The sequence below is a fragment of the Orcinus orca genome, chromosome 2, assembly GCF_937001465.1.
Source record: "Orcinus orca chromosome 2, mOrcOrc1.1, whole genome shotgun sequence".
NCBI lineage: Eukaryota > Metazoa > Chordata > Mammalia > Artiodactyla > Delphinidae > Orcinus > Orcinus orca.
In genome coordinates, this window is record NC_064560.1 from 134,699,759 (window position 1) to 134,719,794 (window position 20,036).

Consider the following 20,036-nt stretch of genomic DNA (forward strand, 5'->3'; position numbering starts at 1 on the left):
TACCTTATTAGTGTGACGAAATTCTCAGAACAATTACAGAATTGGATTCATGGGCTATCGCATGTTCTCTTGCCTATCCTTATACTGTAGAAAATTTTTTTTCTGAAGATAGATGGGAATGATTTTGGGAAAAGCCAGACTCATTCAGAGTTTAGCGTGAAAGTTGATCAAACTGGCTTATCCTACTTAAGGTTCATAAGTTGGTCTTGAAGAGAATTTCAAATAAAGACATCTGAAAACATTCTAAGGATTGGAGTATATGGCTTCCTAAGGTGACTGCTAGGAGGAAAACGTTTATGTGGATATTTAAATTCTGGTATATATTAAGTTACTCTTGTCAAATCATACATTAGAATATTTATGCTCAGAAAACACCAAGCAGTCTGTAGTTATGTAAACCCTCCACAAGACTTACCTAAGGTCATCAGGGCAGCAATCAACAACCATCCAGCTTGTGTGCGCTGAGCTGAAAGGCGACTGTTTTGAGCAGCAGAACATAGCAAATCCTCTGCTAATGTCATAATAATCTATTGACGTATAGAAGAACAAGGTAAAAAAAAAAAAGTATATCAGTTTATAGGTTACTGGACAAACGACAGCAACTAATTATAACAATCTCTTGAAAAATTAACTCTTAACACATAATAAATGTCCATGATAAAAGACTGTCATTCACATAGACTATACCATAGGACAATGTCGTACGTGAAACTAAAAAAAGTAACTTTTCAAGGATAAATTATAGGTTGTATAATAGGTATACAATAGGTATATTAGATTGTACACAGCAACCCTATAATTCTTTGTGGAGTATATGTGACAACATTGTACAACCGTTCAAGTTTCGCTATATAAAATTTGAACTTACGTTTAGTTTTAAGCCACCATTTTCATAGATCTGTAATTACCAGAGGAAGTTTCATTACAGGACTCTCCTTTTAAAATTCTGCACACTACTTTGATACCTGAGTGGCTGATAATAGTCCTTCCCGAGGCAATATACTATATAACCGCAGTTAAAAGTACTCACTAATCGCACAATAAAGTAGCTTCACAGTAAAGGGGGATTAATTAAAATGTTATATTTTAAAAGTCTAAGAAATAGTTCTAAAACAACACAGGAAAAACTAGATATTTCACCTTTATGGATAATGCATGCTTATAGAGTGCAAATGCCGACAGGCATCTAACATGTCTAAGAAAACATCTCTGTAACCAATCACCTCTAGAAGAGCAGCAAATATTGTGAGTTGGCACATACCTTTTCTAAAGAGGAAGGCTAGCATATTTTTAAACAACCAACCAACTTACTACTAACTTAGGACTGCTTGCAGCCTCTACTTGTCCCCCACCCTTTAAAAACGGTGGGGACAGAACAAACCAAGCCTGTCTGCCTAAATTAATAAGATCTGAGGACATTAAATTTAATTAATACACGCAATGGCAATTCTTTGATTAGCAAGATGTGATGTGTTAGTTTAGAATATAACTAAAATAATAAATTTAACTGAATAACATCACCTCCCGAAGTTGCCGATCACCTTATCCCAAAGGCATTGGCAATATTCAAGATAATTTAAGAATTTTTGAAGTAACGGTGTATTTGTCTGCAAAGCCTAAACTGCAGAGAATATACCATAATATTCATTAATAATGACGTGGAGGGACAAGAAAAAGGAAAGGAACAATGGTGATTTTTTAAAAAGTTCTTATGCGTGTGAGGCCCAGATTATGAGGGCTTTTCACTGTCAAACAATATTCTCTGACAACTGACAATTCCTATTCAAAAAGAAACAAAATTCCCACACCACACTTTGCCTATTTTGTGTTTTTTATATATATATATATTTGTGTGTGTGTTACATTTGATTAACAAAATTTCTTTAGTTCTCTTTACGATTCTTTGTACATTAAAACTGGGTTATTTACTTTCTAGGTTCTGTATCGTTTATCTTTCTGAAAGTGCTACACTCAAAAGCCATTATTTTTCAGTAGCAAAGCAATCTGTCATCATTATGAGCTCCTGGTGTTTTATATATTTACTATGTTTCTATCCATTGTTATCATTATTTTTTTGGATGCACACATTATCCCCTCTTTGGTCGGGGGAGAGTCTAAAGTTATCTCCTGCATCCTTTTAAAATGAACACAGTCTCTGATGACTTCCCTGCTTTCCAGTATGACAAGATATTCCAGGCTTATACTGTGCACTTCCTGTCTCAGATCTAGAACCAGCCATTCCTCCAAGGGACCCTAATTCCTTTTCGGTTGGAAATGGTATTTAGGGCCATAATCTGGGCACTAGGGGTGTTTCCTGCTACTGGGTTGCCATTGCTTTTATGTCTGGACAGTGTGAAAGGAAATTAAACACTCATACTAATATTTTCAATTTAAATTTAACATATGGGCCTTTTACTTAATTTTCTTGATTCTACAACGGTAGCTTGTTTTTTTTTATGGAAAATCTTGGCTCCTAAGAACATTCATTATCTACTTCATCTTACCAGGTATGTAAACTAATCCAGAATTATACCACCAAGAATACCACTAACTATAAGATTATTAAATGAAGTTTAAGATTTCTTTTGAAGCTCTATTTGTCCTTTACAATGCAATTTTAAAATGTACTTCTATGGCAGAGCTGAATGTATGGAAAAAAAAAAAGCCTTCAGGAACAAAATCTGTTACTAACTGGAGATATTTCTAACAAAAAGCAGAGAAAGCAACTCCTCTTTAAGTGTAGATACAAAATTTTTAACCAGCCCTTGGTTTTTCACAGTAATTACTTTGATGATACTTAACACTTAAGTAGTAGTATTAGTTGACAGCTCAGAAATTTGTCCTGCATGGTTCTTTACTGGGTGATACACAAGAAGACAATGATGTTTTTAAGAAAAACTTGAAATGTCACTATCATATGCGAAGAATGAAATCATTACCTTGCCCTTTCCGTGAGGAATTCCTAAAGGACAATGTTTCACTGCTCCCAGCAGAGCTGCCACTGCAAAACTAAAGCCAGTCACTGCTTCAGGTGAAGACTTAAGCACAGTAAGCCTTTCAAGGCAACGGTCTAAGAGAGGTGTTAGGTAGGAAGGTAGTGCCACAGCAATGCAGTGTAGACACCAGGCAGCTGCTAGTCGAACAGAAATGCTAGGATGAAGAGTAACTGAAATGACATTGTCAAGGACGCCTAGAAGGACAGAATAAACAAATGATGACTCAGCTACACAGATAAAACTCAGTCATCAAACTCAAAAGAGTAAGCATATAGATATGAAATATATTATCTTTATCAAAAGCCTAATCAGAATTTAAAATATTAAGTGATACACAATTATAAATAATTTTTTTGTACCCAAGAGTTACTTCTACCAATATATCTCATGAAAATTGGCTTAAATTAAGTCAGGAGACAAAGGAAATTTTTATTTCCTAAATAAGCCAATGTTCTGCTTACTTTATCTTGAGATCATTAATTTGGTACTAGGAATTAAAAATTACCAATATAGAAAAAATTATCAATAAATAACAAAAACATCTTGAGAAGAAATGTCACATCTTGCTTCATCCTCCTTTTCTTTTAAATGCTTTCTGGCACATTTCTCTACATAATCAGTATTCTCCCTATGTACCATATTTCTCTTAACCTGAGAACAAAATGTTGAAGAAAATCAAGGCTTCACTAGATCCCCAGTGGGCTACTAAGCCACTATGCAGACAGTGAAGTGCCATTACCAGTAAGAAAAAAAAGTCTACATTCGCTATAATTCAACATATACCTTCATCAAAACATGTTAACAGTTCATGTCAACTGCTACTTAAACAATATATGCCCTAGGATAAATAGGTTACAAACCAAATATAATGTAAGCTTCAGTCAGCAGGAATTGTGTAGCACAAAGGACAAAAGCCATTAAAGATGATTTTAAAAAGTAATTAAGTAAGCCAGTCACAAAAGGCCACATGCTCTATGGATTCCATTTATATTAAATCTTGTCCAGAATAGACAAATTCATAGAGACAGAAAATAGATTAGTGGTTATCAGGGCCGGGGGGAGGGGAAATGACTGCTAGTGGGTGTAGGACTTCTTGGGGTGAAGAAAACATTCTGCAATTAGATAGTGGTAGAGTTTGCACAACTCTGTGAGTATACCAAAACCACTGAATTGTATACTTTAAAAGGGTGAACTTTATGGTATGTGAATTATCTCTCAAAGTGATTAAATAATTTTCAAAGAGAGAAAGAAAAGAGAATGCCTGAAAAGACCTTTAAGGAAGTAAATTACTTGTACCATACAGAAACTAATACTTTCACTGCAGATGAGAGATACGAGTTCAGGTTTACTTCTCCATTTTTCTGTGTTATCTTAAATATCTCCAGACAGGGGGTTGGAGATAGAGAGAGACCTAGAGAACCATCTTTAGTTACGAAAGCAAAAGAAAGAAAACAAAAAAACATACCTTTAAAAATCTTGATTATCTATATTTCATAAAACAACTCTAATAAATCTATAGTGGAATCTATAATAAATGAGCTATATGAGGGAGCTTTTCTTCCTTGGAGAAAAGTTGTCTAAAGTAAAAGTAAAAACAAAGTATTCATACTAGTCACAAACAACAGATACCTGCACTTGAATCCTGTAGCAAAGGTGCAGCTGTGGTGCCGAGACTGTGTATGAGATTTCCAAGTTCTTGTAAAGCGCATACCAACATATGCTGGCTGGCTGCTACATCTGTGGAGCCAAGCCGGGTTTCCAGATTACCGTCACTCATTACAGCATCTGACAGAAGTATAAGAATTAACCAGACATCACTGTTTTATTAAAATTTATTACAGAGGGTAGGTACTAGGAGCAGAAACATATGAAGGTAAAAATTAATACCTCCGCTTGATATATGTGAAACCCTTGAGGCAGTAACTAAAATACTAAAATGGGGACTTGCATCTACAGAGAAAGAATTAAACTAATATAACCAATTTAGTTCAAGCAACCTGATCAGAGATGCCTTATTACTCTTTTAGCAAGTGGCACTGAAAGGGAGAACTCCAATTTTATCAATACTCAAGATAAGCAGAGTAGACTTAGGACAGTACAAGAACTGAGATGAACTAATTGTTTCAAAGACAATGTATCTTAACTTCTATAGGAAGATTATGAATTCTGAGGAACTACTATCCACCAGCCTTTAAGATCAGTACATATATATATAATAGTTCTTATCAAGGTAGATAATTTATGTCTCATCTGTATATAGACTGCTTTACTCTGAAACAACTGACCTGTATTATAAAAGTGTTTTTTGGGTATTAATATAATTATATACCAGTCCAGCTTTTCCAAAAGGACAATCCCTTTAGCACTGTTAAAACAGACTCTCTTAGAAGATCCATACCCATAACTTTCTTTAACTTCCAGATAGCCTGGCAAATATCCTTGGCAGCAGCAATCTGAGCCTTTTCTCCAAGAAGACCTCCAACAGTAGCTCGAAGGATAAATGAAACACAACGGCGACTGCAGACAGCGTCAATCTGAGTTTGGGTGGCCTTAGGGTGTGACTGTGAAACCAGGCTTAGGGTATGAGAAAGAAAGGCAGCAAAATTTTTCTCTAGCCATGCTCCTCCTAGTGTTGAAACAAACACCACGTAAGCCTAAAAAAGAAAAGAGTTTTATCTTCAAAATGAAATAATTTCAATTCTATATTAATGTTTTCTCTTCCATGAAATATGCAGAATTTATTAACATTTCTTTTTAGTCTTTCCTCATTTATATAGCCACCTTAGCTATATAAATGTAGTACTGTTTTTCTGTTTGTTAAGCCAAAATTGAAGTACGTAGTCTTTCAACTGAGGTTTCATTTATGCTGCCTGTTTTATTTTGGTCAGACTACAAAGTTTCAGGATAGCCAGCATAGCTAGCTAATAAGTAAAATGTGCCTGTGACTTCTCCAAACAAAGCATTCAAACTCTTTAACATTCTGTGTTGGTTTTTTTTTCCTTCAATTTTTGGGCCACACGCTGAGCAGCATGTGGGATCTTAGTTCCCCAAACAGGGATCGAACCCATGCCCCCTACAGTGGAAGCCCGGAGTCTTAACCACTGGACCACCAGGGAAGTCCCTAAGGTCTTTAACATTCTGAACAAGAAAACCCAAATCAAACATATGAACACAGTTTAAGAATGAACTATGGTCTAATACCATAACTCTAAGGGAATTCAGTTCTAGAAACCAGAAAAGAAAGTTTATGGTGACGAATCACTGCTCTTTATTTTCATGAATGTTAATGGTTTGGCTTGCTCCAGCGATACCGACAGTAGTTTTCTTATGTAATCTGTTTTCTTAAAATACAGTTTACAATTATACTGGGACGTCTTATATTTTCATGAAATCTAATATCATACAGTATAAAATAATGAGGATATATATGTGAATTTAAAAAAAAACATGTTTGCTTTGAACCATAATGGCATTTAGAAAACAAGATAGTTCAAGGAGAGAATGCAAAGACCTCTATATTGCCTTATTCTAAGACCCTCTTCCCAAGGTTTAGCTTTTTAAGTTTTGTTTAGGACCAAGAATTTAAGCACTTAAGTAGATTACATGCTGTAATCTTTATTTTGAAGTAGAAACCATATAAAACAGAAATATAATATTGCCCATGCCAAATATTATGTACCTAAAAGCTTAAATCAGAACTGTATAAGCACACACAAACACAATGGAAAACATGTTAAACCTCAAGACACATGGAAGCCCAAGGCCTAGAAACAAACAAAAAAATCTTGTTTATGTTTCAAAGGAAATAAACAATAGTCTCCCATCATTACGAACTGAAAACACATTGTGGGTAATAGACTATTTAGTTGGCTTTGTATAAATAAGGTTCTCTTGTAATCTAGTTTTTTATAAAGCGTCTTGGCCTCACCCCATCTATTTATAAACATGAGAGCATAAGTGAAGACCTTGCACAGTATCACTTCCACCTGGAGTCAGATACTAAAACTTTCACTATAGGCCAGTGAGAATTACATTTAGATACTGATTTGTGATTCTAACCTGAGTAACTCCAACTCGGACATCCCTACTGACTGAACTGGTTCCTTTCAGCATATCTCCACTGGCTCGAAGAAATCCTGAACTCCCACGTAGAAACCCTGTTCCTAGTAATTCCAGAACTTCCTCCAGAGATACTCTGCGAACGCTTTGACGTGAGGCTGCTATAACAAAGAACAAAACAAAACATGTGATTCTATTTTACAGACTAAATTTTAATGCGTGATCTTGGTTTGCATGATATTGAACAGTATGTTAACAGAAACAAAAATAAACTAAAAATCCAAACAAAAGGCAAAATTTACAGGACATTACACACACTAAAACATAAAGTCACATGACGGTTCAGAGGTCAAATCATAATGGACTCTGATGTATCATGTCAATGACATCTTAGAGTCTATGCCACTTTGAGATTATGACCTACTGCTCTCTTGTCCTCAAGTTAAACAAGGGAAAACATAAATAAACGGCCCTAGTTCTCCATGAGTGAGAATGCTATACAAAACTTTGAAAATTCTTTTGAAATACTAAAAAGGCCAAAATCACAATTTTATCTTTCTAAATGCTCTACAACTCTTAATGAAACTTACATAAAGTAACCACCATGGCCTGTTTTCTAAAAATTCTCAACTGCAAGTACAACTTTTGTTACATCCTCAGTCTCTGAAGAAAGCAAAGCTAAATATTACTAAAACTGCCCAGTCAACCCTTAGGCTGCAATAATTAAGAGCTTAGTTAGGCAGAATGTTTTAAATTTGTCTTCAGTTTGACATAGCTGAGTTTCTCCCTGTGAATATCTAGGGAATAATATCTCCTTTAAAAAAAGAACCCATTTTCGCCCTTTCATTCTTCTGAAAAATGTTGGTCACAAGCTCTGATCCTCATTATTGACTTAAGTCATAAATAGTGGAAAAATAAACTTCTGTTAATCCAAGTCACGAACAAAAAATATACTCCTCAGCCTGAAGATGAAACAGATAAAAATCTATATTGGCAAGTGGAAGAGAAACATAAGTGAATAGTACAAAATCCATGCTCTTGCGGATCATAAATTCTAAAAAGGAGAGACAACAATAAACATAACAAAGGACTAAGTATATAGTATGTTAAACAGTGATTAAAAGCCATGCAAAATATAAAGCAGGTATCTTTTATGTGTAGTGAGTTCAGTGGAGGGCTCTGGTAGGAGACAGACCAAAGTGTAAGGATGGTGCAAGAGCAGAAGATATAGGACCTTGTCGATCATTATAATAAGGAGGTGAGTAAAGTGAGGTGCCAGTGGCGAACCTTGAGCAAAGGAGTGATATAATCTGTCACTCTGCTTCTGTGCTGAGAGGAGACTGTAGAGGGGCGAAGGCAGAAGTAGAGAAAACCATTAGGAGCAATTTAGTAATTCAAGCAAGAGGTGATGGTGGCTTAGATCAAGGTAGATACGATAGAAATCGGGGTATACACACTTACATATTTTTAAAAGTTACTAGAAAAAATTTCAAAATTACAAAAAAGCTGAAAGAATAGTAAAATAAACTCGTATGTACCCTTCACCTAGACTCCATATCTTCCTTATCACTTTCTCATTTTTGAAGAGTACATATATGGCTAATTGTAGTTATAGAAAAGCCCTCAATTTGAGTTTTTCCTCAAGAGAACTACATTAAGTAATGCTGTAAGCCTTCTTAATGCATAATATCAAAAAGAAATGTCAGGCTTGGTGTCAATCTGTCCCTACACTGGCGATATTATCTTTGAATACCTGAATAAGGTGTCTTCCAGTCTTGTCCACTGTAAAAAATTTTTCCATTTCTAATCACTATGCCACCTCTGTGGTGATACTTTTTTTTTTTTAATAAATTTATTTATTTATTTTTGGCTGCGTTGGGTCTTCATTGCTGCGTGTGGGCTTTCTCTAGTTGTGGTGAGCGGGAGCTACTCTTCCTTGTGGTGCGTGGGCTTCTCATTGCAGTAGCTTCTCTTGTTGTGGAACACGGGCTCTAGGTGCGTGGGCTCAGTAGTTGTGGCTTGTGGGCTCTAGAGCGCAGGCTCAGTAGTTGTAGCACACGGGCTTAGCTGCTCCGCAGCATGTGGGATCTTCCCGGACCAGGGCTCGAACCTGGGTCCCCTGCATTGGCAGGCGGATTCTTAACCACTGCGCCACCAGGGAAGCCCTCCTTTTTTCTTTAACAGGTTATAATCCATTTCCATCATTATTAATTCTAATACTATCCTGGATTTGACCAGCTTTTGTTAGAAAGCTGGCCAGTGGAAGCTCCTCACTTTCTGGCACAAGACGCTCCAGGTTCATCCTCAGACTTTCCTTGCCCCGACCCCATGAGCCACTTCTCCAAGGAGTCCCAACTGTAGATATGTTTTAATATTGTTAGGTAGAATAGTTACTGAGTGTGAGAGAGAAGATTCAAGGGTGACTTTACAAACTGTGGTTTGAACAACTGCAGGGACAGAGCTGTCATCAACTTAGATTAGCAAGACTGCGACTGCAAGGAGAGCAGGTATGTGTACATGGGGGGAGGGGAGATCAAGCATTCACTTAGGACAAGTTAATTTGAAACATTAAATAGACATCCAAACAGAGATGTCAAATGGGCAGCTAGATATGAGAGTTTGGCATCCAGGAGAGAAGTGTGGGCTAAAGACATAAATCAAGGAATCCCTGATATATAGATGGTATTTAAGCCATGAGATTGGGTAAGATCATCTAGAGTGAGCCTACGTAAAGAGCAGAAGACCAAGGACTAGGTGATGGGTGTCTCCTATAAGAAGACAGGAAATCATCAAAGACTGAACAGAAACTTCTAGAAAGAAAGAAAACCAAGGGAGCGTGAGGTCCTAAAAAGCAAGTGAAAAGAGAATGAGGAGGAAGATCAACTGAGTTAAATGTTGCTGAAAGGTTAAGTAAGACAACTGAGAACTGCCCCCTGGCTTAGCATGGCTAAATATTAGAACACAAGTGCCAAAGGGCAGGGGCTTCTAATCTGTTTTGTTCAATAACACATCCTACACACTCAGAACAGATCGTGGTCCTGTATAAACCCCCAATAAATGCTTGTTTATTTATTGAATAACTGATGAACGTGGAGGTCATTGATGCCCTTAACAAAAACAGTTTTCAAGAGTTAACCGGGGCTTCCCTTAAGCGAGGTGCTTAAGAATCCGCCTGCCAATGCAGGGGACACGGGTTCAAGCCCTGGTCCGGGAAGATCCCACATGCTGCGGAGCAACTAAGCCTGTGTGCCGGAACTACTGAGCCAGCACTCTAGAGCCCATGAGCCCACCAGCCACAACTACTAAAGCCCGCGTGCCTAGAGCCCATGCTCCACAACAAGAGAAGCCACCACAATGAGAAGCCTGCGCACCGCAACGAAGAGTAGCCACCGCTCGCCGCAACTAGAGAAAGCCCACGTGCAGCAACGAAGACCCAACGCAGACAAAAATAAATAAATAAATTTATATATAAAAAAAGAGTTAACTGGGGGAAAATCCTAACTGAAGTGTGTTTGAAAGAAGGGAGAGACTAGAAACAGTGTATCAAGAACTCCTCTGAGGAACTCTGCTGCAAAGGGAAGAGAAATGGGGCTCCAGCTGGCTGGGGAGGTAGAATACAAGAAAAAAAACTTTTTTTTAAGATGAGAGGGGGAAAAGCACATGTTTTTATAGGGAATAATCCAATAGAGAAGGAAAAGTTGATGTAGGAGAGGGGAGACTTCCTAGAGCTATGTCCTCGAGCAGGTGAGAGGATGAGCTCTAATACATATTGAACGTATGGCTTTAATAGAAGACGAGATAATTCATCTTAGTAACAGTGGAGAAGTCAGAGTATATGGGTATAGATGCTGGAAGGTGGTAGATTTAGTAGGGAAGCCTATGGAAGATAGGCCATCAAATGAAAGTAACATGGGAGAAGATAAAGGTATAAAACAGTCAATTAGGAAAGTGGGACAGTGAATGGACGAGGGACATATAGTACGACTTGAGGTTCATGGTCAAGAAGTAACTTTAAAGGATTCCATAAATCCTTGGCAACTTATGCCAATGTTAGGAAAATGTCATACTCAATCCCTGCTTTTTAAATGCCTTGGTAAAATATACCATTTATTAGAAGTCTGCTGATTTTACAAGGAAAATCATTTCAGTTCTGTACCTCATAATCTTCGAATATTGTGGCTGAGTGTACAAACCTCCATTGTATTTCTTTTCCAAATTATTAAGCACTGTGTTGCTAACTATTAGTCTCCTACTTTAAAAAAATCTACTATGACATCTAGATCACTTTTTAGTTGTATGAAAATAACTTAATTATAACACAAGCCTAGAACTTACAGATGCAAGATGACAGAATTCCTAACAGAAGATTAGGCCAAAGATTTTTTAGTGTGGGTGAAGCTGGTTCTTCACTTTGCTTAGTCTGATTGCAAAAATGCTGTTATTAGTTTAGTGCTACTCTAGGAGGATATACATTTAAATATTATTCACATTTGTTAGGCAATTCTGTATTTTGCTTGCTTTTACTGCAACTGTGTACTAGTGCTAATGACACATTTATGGAAATGAGCAATTCACATTTTCAAGAGGGTTTGATTAAACATGTCTTCTTCTAATTTCAATCTCTTAGATGGCTTAAGATTTAACCTTTTAAATGCCCTGAACAACTCTGAACTACAAGATTAGAAGAACCAAAACCTAAAAAAAAAATTTATTATAAATTTTAAACTTGTGGGTCTCAACTGGAGAATGAAGGGACTATATAGTTGTTAATGCTTCCTAGGTGATTCTGATATGCTGTACTCACTGTCCTCTCTCAGCTCTGGTTGAGAAACACTGGCTTAGCAGAAACCAGAACACTTCTTAATGTCACAATAAACAATTTCTAGAGCAATGATTCTAAAACTTTAATGTGCATACAAAGTATCTGGGGATCTTGTTAAAATGAGAATTCGATTTAGTAAGTTGGGTGGCATCTGGGTTTCTGCACTTCTTAAGAGCTCCCAGGTGATGCTAGTACTCTCGGTTTGCAGATATTGAGGAGCAATGTTCTACAGAACAATCACATTTTCATTAGCGTGAGACTGTTATTCTTTGGAGACAGAATAATAAAGCAAGTTTTTAATTATTCACCGATGTTTTATAAACCCTGTAGATTAAACCCAGGCAAACCCTTTTGTTTTCAAAAATACTCCATCCTTGCTCACTGCCTAGGAGTGTATAAATAGGGAATAAACACAAACACAAATTGTGCAAATACAGTAAATTTCAAGTATCTGCTGTTTGGAATTATTTACATCATTGCTCCCTTACACCAATCTAGAAGATGGCAAGCCAAATGTATGTAATCAGATGCATGCTGCTTAAAAAAAAAAATTCTCGAGAATTAGATCATATCTCTTATTGGATAACACTCCACAATTCACTTAAAAAAGCCATGGTGTAGAGGAAGACAATGACTGAATAAAGCACATTTATTTAAGAGTTCTTTTAATTTTTTCCTCAAACTTTCACTGAATTGTTTTAAAATGAAATCTTAGGACTTATAGACATGTTTCCAAACTAAAATTTATATGATATTCTGCCTCTTTTCAAAAGTAATAATGGGTAGCAGTAATGATACATATGTTTGTTTAAATCAACTGGGAAAAAATTATGGAAGACATTATGAAAATAATTACATGAATTTACCTGCTCCTGGATGTTTAGAAATTATAGCTTTGGCCAACACTGTGCCTAGTAGCTTTGAAACTGAAATCCGCACATCATAATTGGAGCCTTCAAAGGATTTAAAACATAGTGTGGCCACACTGTCCAGGTCTGTACTCCACATAAAGACGGCCTCATTCTGAAGTTCAAGGAGACACTGTTCAATCGGGAAAAAAAGAAATTAATGAAAAACAAAATATAAATGTCAGGTTCAGATCTACATAAGTTGCAGAACTATCAAGATCTAGCAAAAATAATACACAAATCCAAAGTCTCTAAATAATGATTGTAGGGACAACAAGTGAATACTTACTAAAAAGTCATAAAAATTATACTATACAAAGCAACGTGTCCACAAAGGGTAGGAGAAAGACCCATTTCTAATTCAGTGGGCTATGAAAAATGTCTGTAGAACCTATCTGTTGGCTATAAGCAATTGTGAGAATAATTCCAACATAAACACTTTACTATCTAACCAAATATGTTAAGAAAGCATGATAAAACCAAATCATTTTCAAACAACATACACCATACATGTAAATTTTACACAATTATAGAGAGGAAGCACAGTGGAATGGAAGGAATACTTAGAGTCTGGTAACTTGAACTCCCCACTTCCAACAATGTGCTGCTAACCACTTTAAGAACCCTGGGAAATTCATATAACTCTCAGGGCCTCAGTCTCCTCATATGTTAAAATGAGATAGTCCTATCTGAATACCAAGGTTGCAGCTCTAAGATCATGTAGCTGTTACTAGTGTTTTCACTGGGATAAACTGATTTAGTTGTCTTTATATTAATTTTTAGAAATTCTACTCATTAGACTATTTTACCTTTGCAGCAGCACAACGAACGGCCATGGATCTATCTGTTAAGCAGGATCTAGCAGCTTTATAAACATCCCTGTAGCAAGGTGTAGCAGCAGCTCCCAGCCCACTCAATATGTTTTGCAGACTCAGCATGATCTCATATCGACCTTGTGACTATCAAAGAGGAAAAAATTTAAAGAACAGGAAAAAAAAATTCTCTATGAAGAACAGTATTAAGCATTGAAATTTATCTCATATTAGAGAAATACTCAGATTTTTGTACACACTAACCAACCTATTCTGACATCAAGACACATGAATAATTGCTATTTCTTACAGTGTTTACTATTTTAAAAGTGTTACTTGTATATATTACACTTCAACATAATACAAATTTTATAGGGTTGATGTGCAGATTAAATGAAATTATATGGGAAGCACCAGGCATATGGCTTGCATGTTGTCAAGCACTCAATAAATGGTTGCTATAAATGAGGTAACATGGTAAGAGTGCATGGTCTGCCACCTACTAGCTATATGTCTTTGGGCAAATCTGTTTCTTTATCTTAAAGATAAAAGTTAAATGATTGTTGTGAGGATCAAACGAGTTACTACATGTGAAGTGCTTAGAACAGTGCCTGACACACAGTAAATGCTCAGTTGAGTTCATAGCTATTGATATTTTACCATTTATTGGTTCGAGTATTTTAACTCAGAGGTTAAAAGTCTGGGTTTAGATTTTAAAAGACCTGGGTTTGAATCTTGGCTCTGAACCTTAGTAGCCGTGTGTTTGTTCTTACTTATTTCTTCATCTATAAAATGAGGATAAGGGACCTCCCCAGCGGTCCAGTGGCTAAGACTCTGTGCTTCCACTGAAGGGGGCATGGGTTCGATGCCTGGTCGGGAAACCAAGATCCCACACACTGCACAGCGTGGCCAAAAAAAAGAAATGAAAAAATGAAATGAGGATAAGATGAACCCCACTGTGCCAGTGTGACAAGTAAACAAGCCCCTGTGGGGAAATCATTCACCACAGTGCCTGGACTTAGTAAACACTCAAGAAATAGTAGCTGCTTATATTATGATGTTTTACTAAATGTTCCAAATGCTTTCTATGTCTCAGGAAGTTAAGGCCACTACAGGTAAGTTAAAGTTGGAGAAAGATCAAGTATCATTTTCATAGTAATGTTGTTAGTTTATTTTTGTTCAAAGGAGCACGATAGTAATTATAGGTAGATATTAACAAAGTGAGTCCTAAGGGGAAACTTCTTAACTTTCTTTTACGCCAATTTCAAATGCTATTTATCACTACTGGTGTGTATCAAAGGTGGAAATCCCTTTTGACATCTCCAAAACGTTGTGGTACTGAACCAACTAAATCATAAAGGTAAAAGTGGAGGAGCAATAAAGTACTTAGCAATAACTTTACATTTTCTTTTTTTAAGAAAATATTAATTTATTTATTTGGTTGCACCAGGTCTTCGCTGTGGCAGGCAGTCTCCTTAGTTGTGACCTGTGAACTCTTAGTAGCGGCATGCATGTGGGATCTAGTTCCCTGACCAGGGATCTAACCCAGGCCCCCTGCATTGGGAGCATGGAATCTTATCCACTGTGCCACCAGGAAGTCCCTAACTTAAAATTTTCTCAAACCTATAGAGTAATCCTCTGTTAACCATGAGGCCTAAAAAGTATAGCTTAATCAATGGAGTTAAGAGAAAAAAAAAAGTTTAAAGTGGCGATACCTCAGTAAATAAAAGATCTTACAGACACATCCTTTTAAATAAAACCAGATTTATGGATGTTAACAGTCTCTCCTCGTGGTTTGCTGTTAATCTCAACATAACTGAGAATTTTCCAGCCTTCCTGCCGTTATTGGCGCCTAGTTTCATATCATTACAGGTGGGAAAGATACTTCATGCGATTTCAGTCTTCTTAAACTTGCTCAGACTTGTTTGGGACCTAATATGTGATCTACCCTGGTGAATGCTCTGTGCCCTAGAAGAGGTATGTTTTGCTGTTGTTGGGTGGAATGATCAGGTTACGTCCATTAGGTCCAACTGGTCTAATGTGTAGTTCACTCCAAGGTTTGCGTCTTGATTTCTGTCTGGGTGATCTGTCCATTGATGAAACAGGGGATAACTGCAGTCCCCACTATGACTGTATTGCTGTGTATTTCTCTCTTTAGGTCTGCCAATATTTGCTTTATAATTTAGATGCTCTGAGGGGTGTATAAATATTTACATTGTTATAACTTTTTTTTTTTTTTTTTTTTGTGGTACGCGGGTCTCTCACTGCTGTGGCCTCTCCCGCCGCAGAGCACAGGCTCCGGACGCGCAGGCTCAGTGGCCATGGCTCACGGGCCCAGCTGCTCCGCGGCATGTGGGATCCTCCCGGACCGGGGCACGAACCCGTGTCCCCTGCATCGGCAGGTGGACTCTCAACCACTGCGCCACCAGGGAAGCCCCTGTTATAACTATTTTAAATAGTGATTATTGTAGCCATCATGCTACACATCCCTAATAGGTTAGTTTAATTCTAATTAAACCTACTATTTACCACTTCATAGTGGCAAGACCCTTAAAACAGTACAATTCCATATACCCTCTCATATGCTTTATGTTGCTGTTTTTATATATTCTAATTCTATATATGTTAAAACCCACAATGCCTTCCATTTCTTTGTCTTCATCATGAGCTTTCTCTTACATAAATAAAGAATTAATGTATAGCCTATACCTGTGTCCACATGTTACCATTTATGGTGCTCAGTATCATTTTGTAAATCTGTTCACCTCCAGCATCAGGGTGCCTTCAGAGCAGAAAGATTTCCTTTTCCTTTCACCACTAAAAGACCTGCCACTGATAAATTATCTCAACTTCTATCCATCTTAAAATATCTGAATTTTCTCAGATTTTTCAAACATATTGGGCAAAGTTTTTTATTTTATAAAATGGTAATAAACTCTTATAAAAACTACAAAAAAAAATCTCTCCTCCTGAATTACCTTCTTCAATCTTTGTGTAAACTATTGATGTTCAAAAGTGATCTGCTGAGTTGATTCTCTCACCAGTTTTATGTTATGGACTTCACTTCTTAAAATTCTTGAATCAGTTACATTCTTCTTGAAATTTGGCAGATTTTATTATTTATTTATTTTTGCGGTACGTGGGCCTCTCACTGTTGTGGTCTCTCCCGTTGCGGAGCACAGGCTCTGGACGCACAGGCTCAGCGGCCATGGCTCACAGGCCCAGCCGCTCCGCGGCATGTGGGATCCTCCCGGACCGGGGCACGAACCCGTGTCCCCTGCATCGGCAGGTGGACTCTCAACCACTGAACCACCAGGGAAGCCCAAATTTGGCAGATTTTACATTTGAATTTTCCCATGTTTTATCTTGATACAGTTAAAAAGAAATGTGTGTGACAGGCCAGCATTTTAATAAATTGTTTCAGGGCTGTTCTCTAGACTTTTTCCAAGCAAGGTAAGAACAGGAACTGGTGTGATTGTTTTATATTTAAAGGTGCTGAGTTATCCTTAAATATAAGGTACCACAGACTTAAAATTTTTGATATACAAACATACAAATGCTTTAATTTCAAAACTTGTTAAACTATAGTTGGCAAGAAATTACAGTATATCTTGGAAGTCCAATAAAGAGACAGTTACAAAAACAAAGAGTGTTTCACAATGGTAAATGATGCCAACAAATCAATGAGGCTAAGGCTGACAATATATATCCTGGCGACTGAAAGGTTATCCTGACCCTAGTCATGCTTATGTCCTCCACACTCTTTCCTACCCTGATTTTATTCCTTACACCCTTCTGATGCTGGTACAATACTAATCCATCCGTCAGGTATATGGTAGTTACCAACTACGTATCTGGATCCTTGGTGACAAGCACTTGCTCTGGCACTAGTAAGTAGTATCAGATGGAAAAGGTGATGCAAGAAGAGGGAGCAGGGATGGGTCTGCCAGAGAAACGCCTTAGTTTGTGCCCATTTGAATTTATCTGAATACACAAAATTTTATTGCACGATTGCTTTTCTAATAAAGATTCAATATACAAAGTACATATGTGCACTACCTAGAAATGTCATTTATGGATATATTTACATACATACTATGTATGCTTGTCATAGGTAAAGCTCTTTTATTGACTTAAGAAACCATTAAAGTCTGTATTTACCTCTGCACTCTTCATAGCTTTAAGAATATTGCCCACTGTATCAGTAAAGGTGTTACCCAGTATTCTACCCAACTTCTTATACAAGGAACCCAAACACACCACAGCGGCGCTGGAACGACATTTAAATTAGAAATTAGTCATGAATGAAAAAACAGGAATAAAAGGATCTTAGCACACGTAAAGATGACTACTTAATTTTACTTTTAAAGGATAAAATATCCCAGAATCTATTCCACTGTTAAATCCTAGGGAATGACACTTAGGTGAGTATCAAATAATTACATTTTCAATACAAGAATTTTAAAAAGATATATCTTCAACTAATCTAAATCTCAGCCCAAAGCTTCCATCCCCTCAAATTTTTTACAAAATAATTTTTAATAGAACTGAGCTTCATATATCAGATAATCAAAGATGGTCTTAAAGGTAAAAGAAAAAGAACAATGTTCTCATCAAGTCTGAAAACTTTATGGGAAAATACATTCTACTATAAGCTAAAAATTAAATAAACAAAAATTTCTATAACATTAGTACTATGCAACCATACATGGCAAATTGCCTTCTCTAAAAAACAGGTGATAAAATGAACTGAGTCCTACGGAAAAAGAAACTAAGTTGTTCTTTTAGGATCTTAGAAGAGTATTTTCCTATATATTTACTATTAATTTTCACTACTAAGAATTAATAAACTAAAAGAACATACAAAACGTGAAGAATTTAAAATACTTGTGCCTTAAACACTCAACTGCTAAAAGTAAATTTTATGTTTATTTTTATATATTTATTTATTTATTTGGCTGCAGCGGGTCTTAGTTTTGGCACGTGGGATCTTCGTTGCAGTGTGAGGGATCTAGTTCCCTGACCAGAGATCGAACCCGGGCCGCCTGCATTGGGAGCTTGGAGTCTTAACCACTGGACCACCAGGGAAGTCCCTCAACTGCTAAAATTTTTATCAGACAGTTTTGATCCCCAAATCTAAGCTTCAAATGTCTAAAGCTTTTTTTTTTTTTTTTTTGCTGTACGCGGGCCTCTCACTGCCGTGGTCTCTCCCGTTGCGGAGCACAGGCTCTGGACGCGCAGGCCCAGCAGCCATGGCCCACGGGCCCAGCTACTCCGCGGCATGTGGGATCCTCCCGGACCAGGGCACGAACCCGCGTCCCCTGCAGGCGGACTCCCAACCACTGCGCCACCAGGGAAGCCCTAAAGCATTTTTTAAAAGAACTGTTTCTCAGTCCATGGGAAAATGTTAGATCTTTCTGAAAGTCAGATTCTTTAAAAAATGAGTAAAACAATTTGTATTCAGTTTCATAATAATTATCAAGTAGTTTGGGTTCTTTTTTTTTTTAAATATATATTTTTTTATTTAACTGCATTGGGTCTTTGTTGCTGTGCGTGGGCTTTCTCTAGTTGCGGCGAGCAGGGGCTACCCTGTTTGCAGTCTGCGGGCTTCTCACTGAGGTGGCTTCTCTTGTTGTAGAGCACGGGCTCTAGGCGTGCAGGCTTCAGTAGTTGCAGCATGCAGGCTCAGCAGTTGTGGCACGGGGGCCCTAGAGCACACAGGCTTCAGTAGTTGTAGCGTGTGGGCTCAGTAGTTGTGGTGCATGGGCTTAGTTGCTCCGCGGCATGTGGGATCTTCCAGGACCAGGGATTGAACCCATGTCCCCTGCACTGGCAGGTGGATCCTTAACCAATGCGTCACCAGGGAAGTCCAGGGGTTTTTTTTTTTAAAGACTTATTTTACTGAAGTACAGATGATGAACAATGTTGTGTTCATTTCTACTGTAGAGCAAAGTTTGGGTTCTTTATAAAAATGATACAAAGAAGAACTCTTTTATGTTCAGTTTTAACATTTAACTTACAGTTTGGTGGGAAGATAACTTGGAGAATCATCTTTGCTTCGAATAAGATCATTACATTTATCGATTGTCTCATAAACAGAGAATGTATCTCCAATACTATAAAGAATGGCTAGATTCTTAGCAAGGAGTTTGCGAGTAGGAGGCCCTGGGGAGCTGTTCATCAAAGATAGCAGCTGTTCCACAAGAGTTTTCTGTTTCTCCCTTACATCACTCTAAAAAGGAAGGTAACAAAGATAATTCAAGTCAACATAATTACACATAATCCTCTAATATGATTTTTCTTTCATATAATTAAGAACTAACTAAAAGCCTCTAGAAAAATGCAAAATTATTTTGATTAAATAGTACAAATAAGTTGGTGGCATGGCTATTACACCACATTAACAGGTAGTTTGTTGCCCTGCCGATATCTCCAAAAA

At 37.2% G+C, this 20,036-nt stretch overlaps 1 protein-coding gene across 8 annotated transcripts in view; it reads right to left on the reverse strand.

Moving 5' to 3' along the window:
- HEATR5A (HEAT repeat containing 5A) overlaps positions 1 to 20,036 on the reverse strand; it is a 111,670-nt gene that overhangs the window by 72,144 nt on the left and 19,490 nt on the right. For 7 of the 8 annotated variants that reach the window (XM_004282136.4, XM_033409921.2, XM_033409920.2 and 4 more), the window contains 9 exons: positions 19,618 to 19,829; positions 17,759 to 17,867; positions 13,595 to 13,744; positions 12,744 to 12,918; positions 7,056 to 7,216; positions 5,395 to 5,650; positions 4,626 to 4,781; positions 2,940 to 3,190; positions 416 to 527 (listed from right to left, as the gene is read on the reverse strand). In XM_004282136.4, the coding sequence (XP_004282184.1) occupies positions 416 to 527; positions 2,940 to 3,190; positions 4,626 to 4,781; positions 5,395 to 5,650; positions 7,056 to 7,216; positions 12,744 to 12,918; positions 13,595 to 13,744; positions 17,759 to 17,867; positions 19,618 to 19,829 (1,582 nt within the window). The remainder of the gene's footprint in view (positions 1 to 415; positions 528 to 2,939; positions 3,191 to 4,625; positions 4,782 to 5,394; positions 5,651 to 7,055; positions 7,217 to 12,743; positions 12,919 to 13,594; positions 13,745 to 17,758; positions 17,868 to 19,617; positions 19,830 to 20,036) is intronic. The other variant, XM_033409919.2, reaches the window with a different exon arrangement.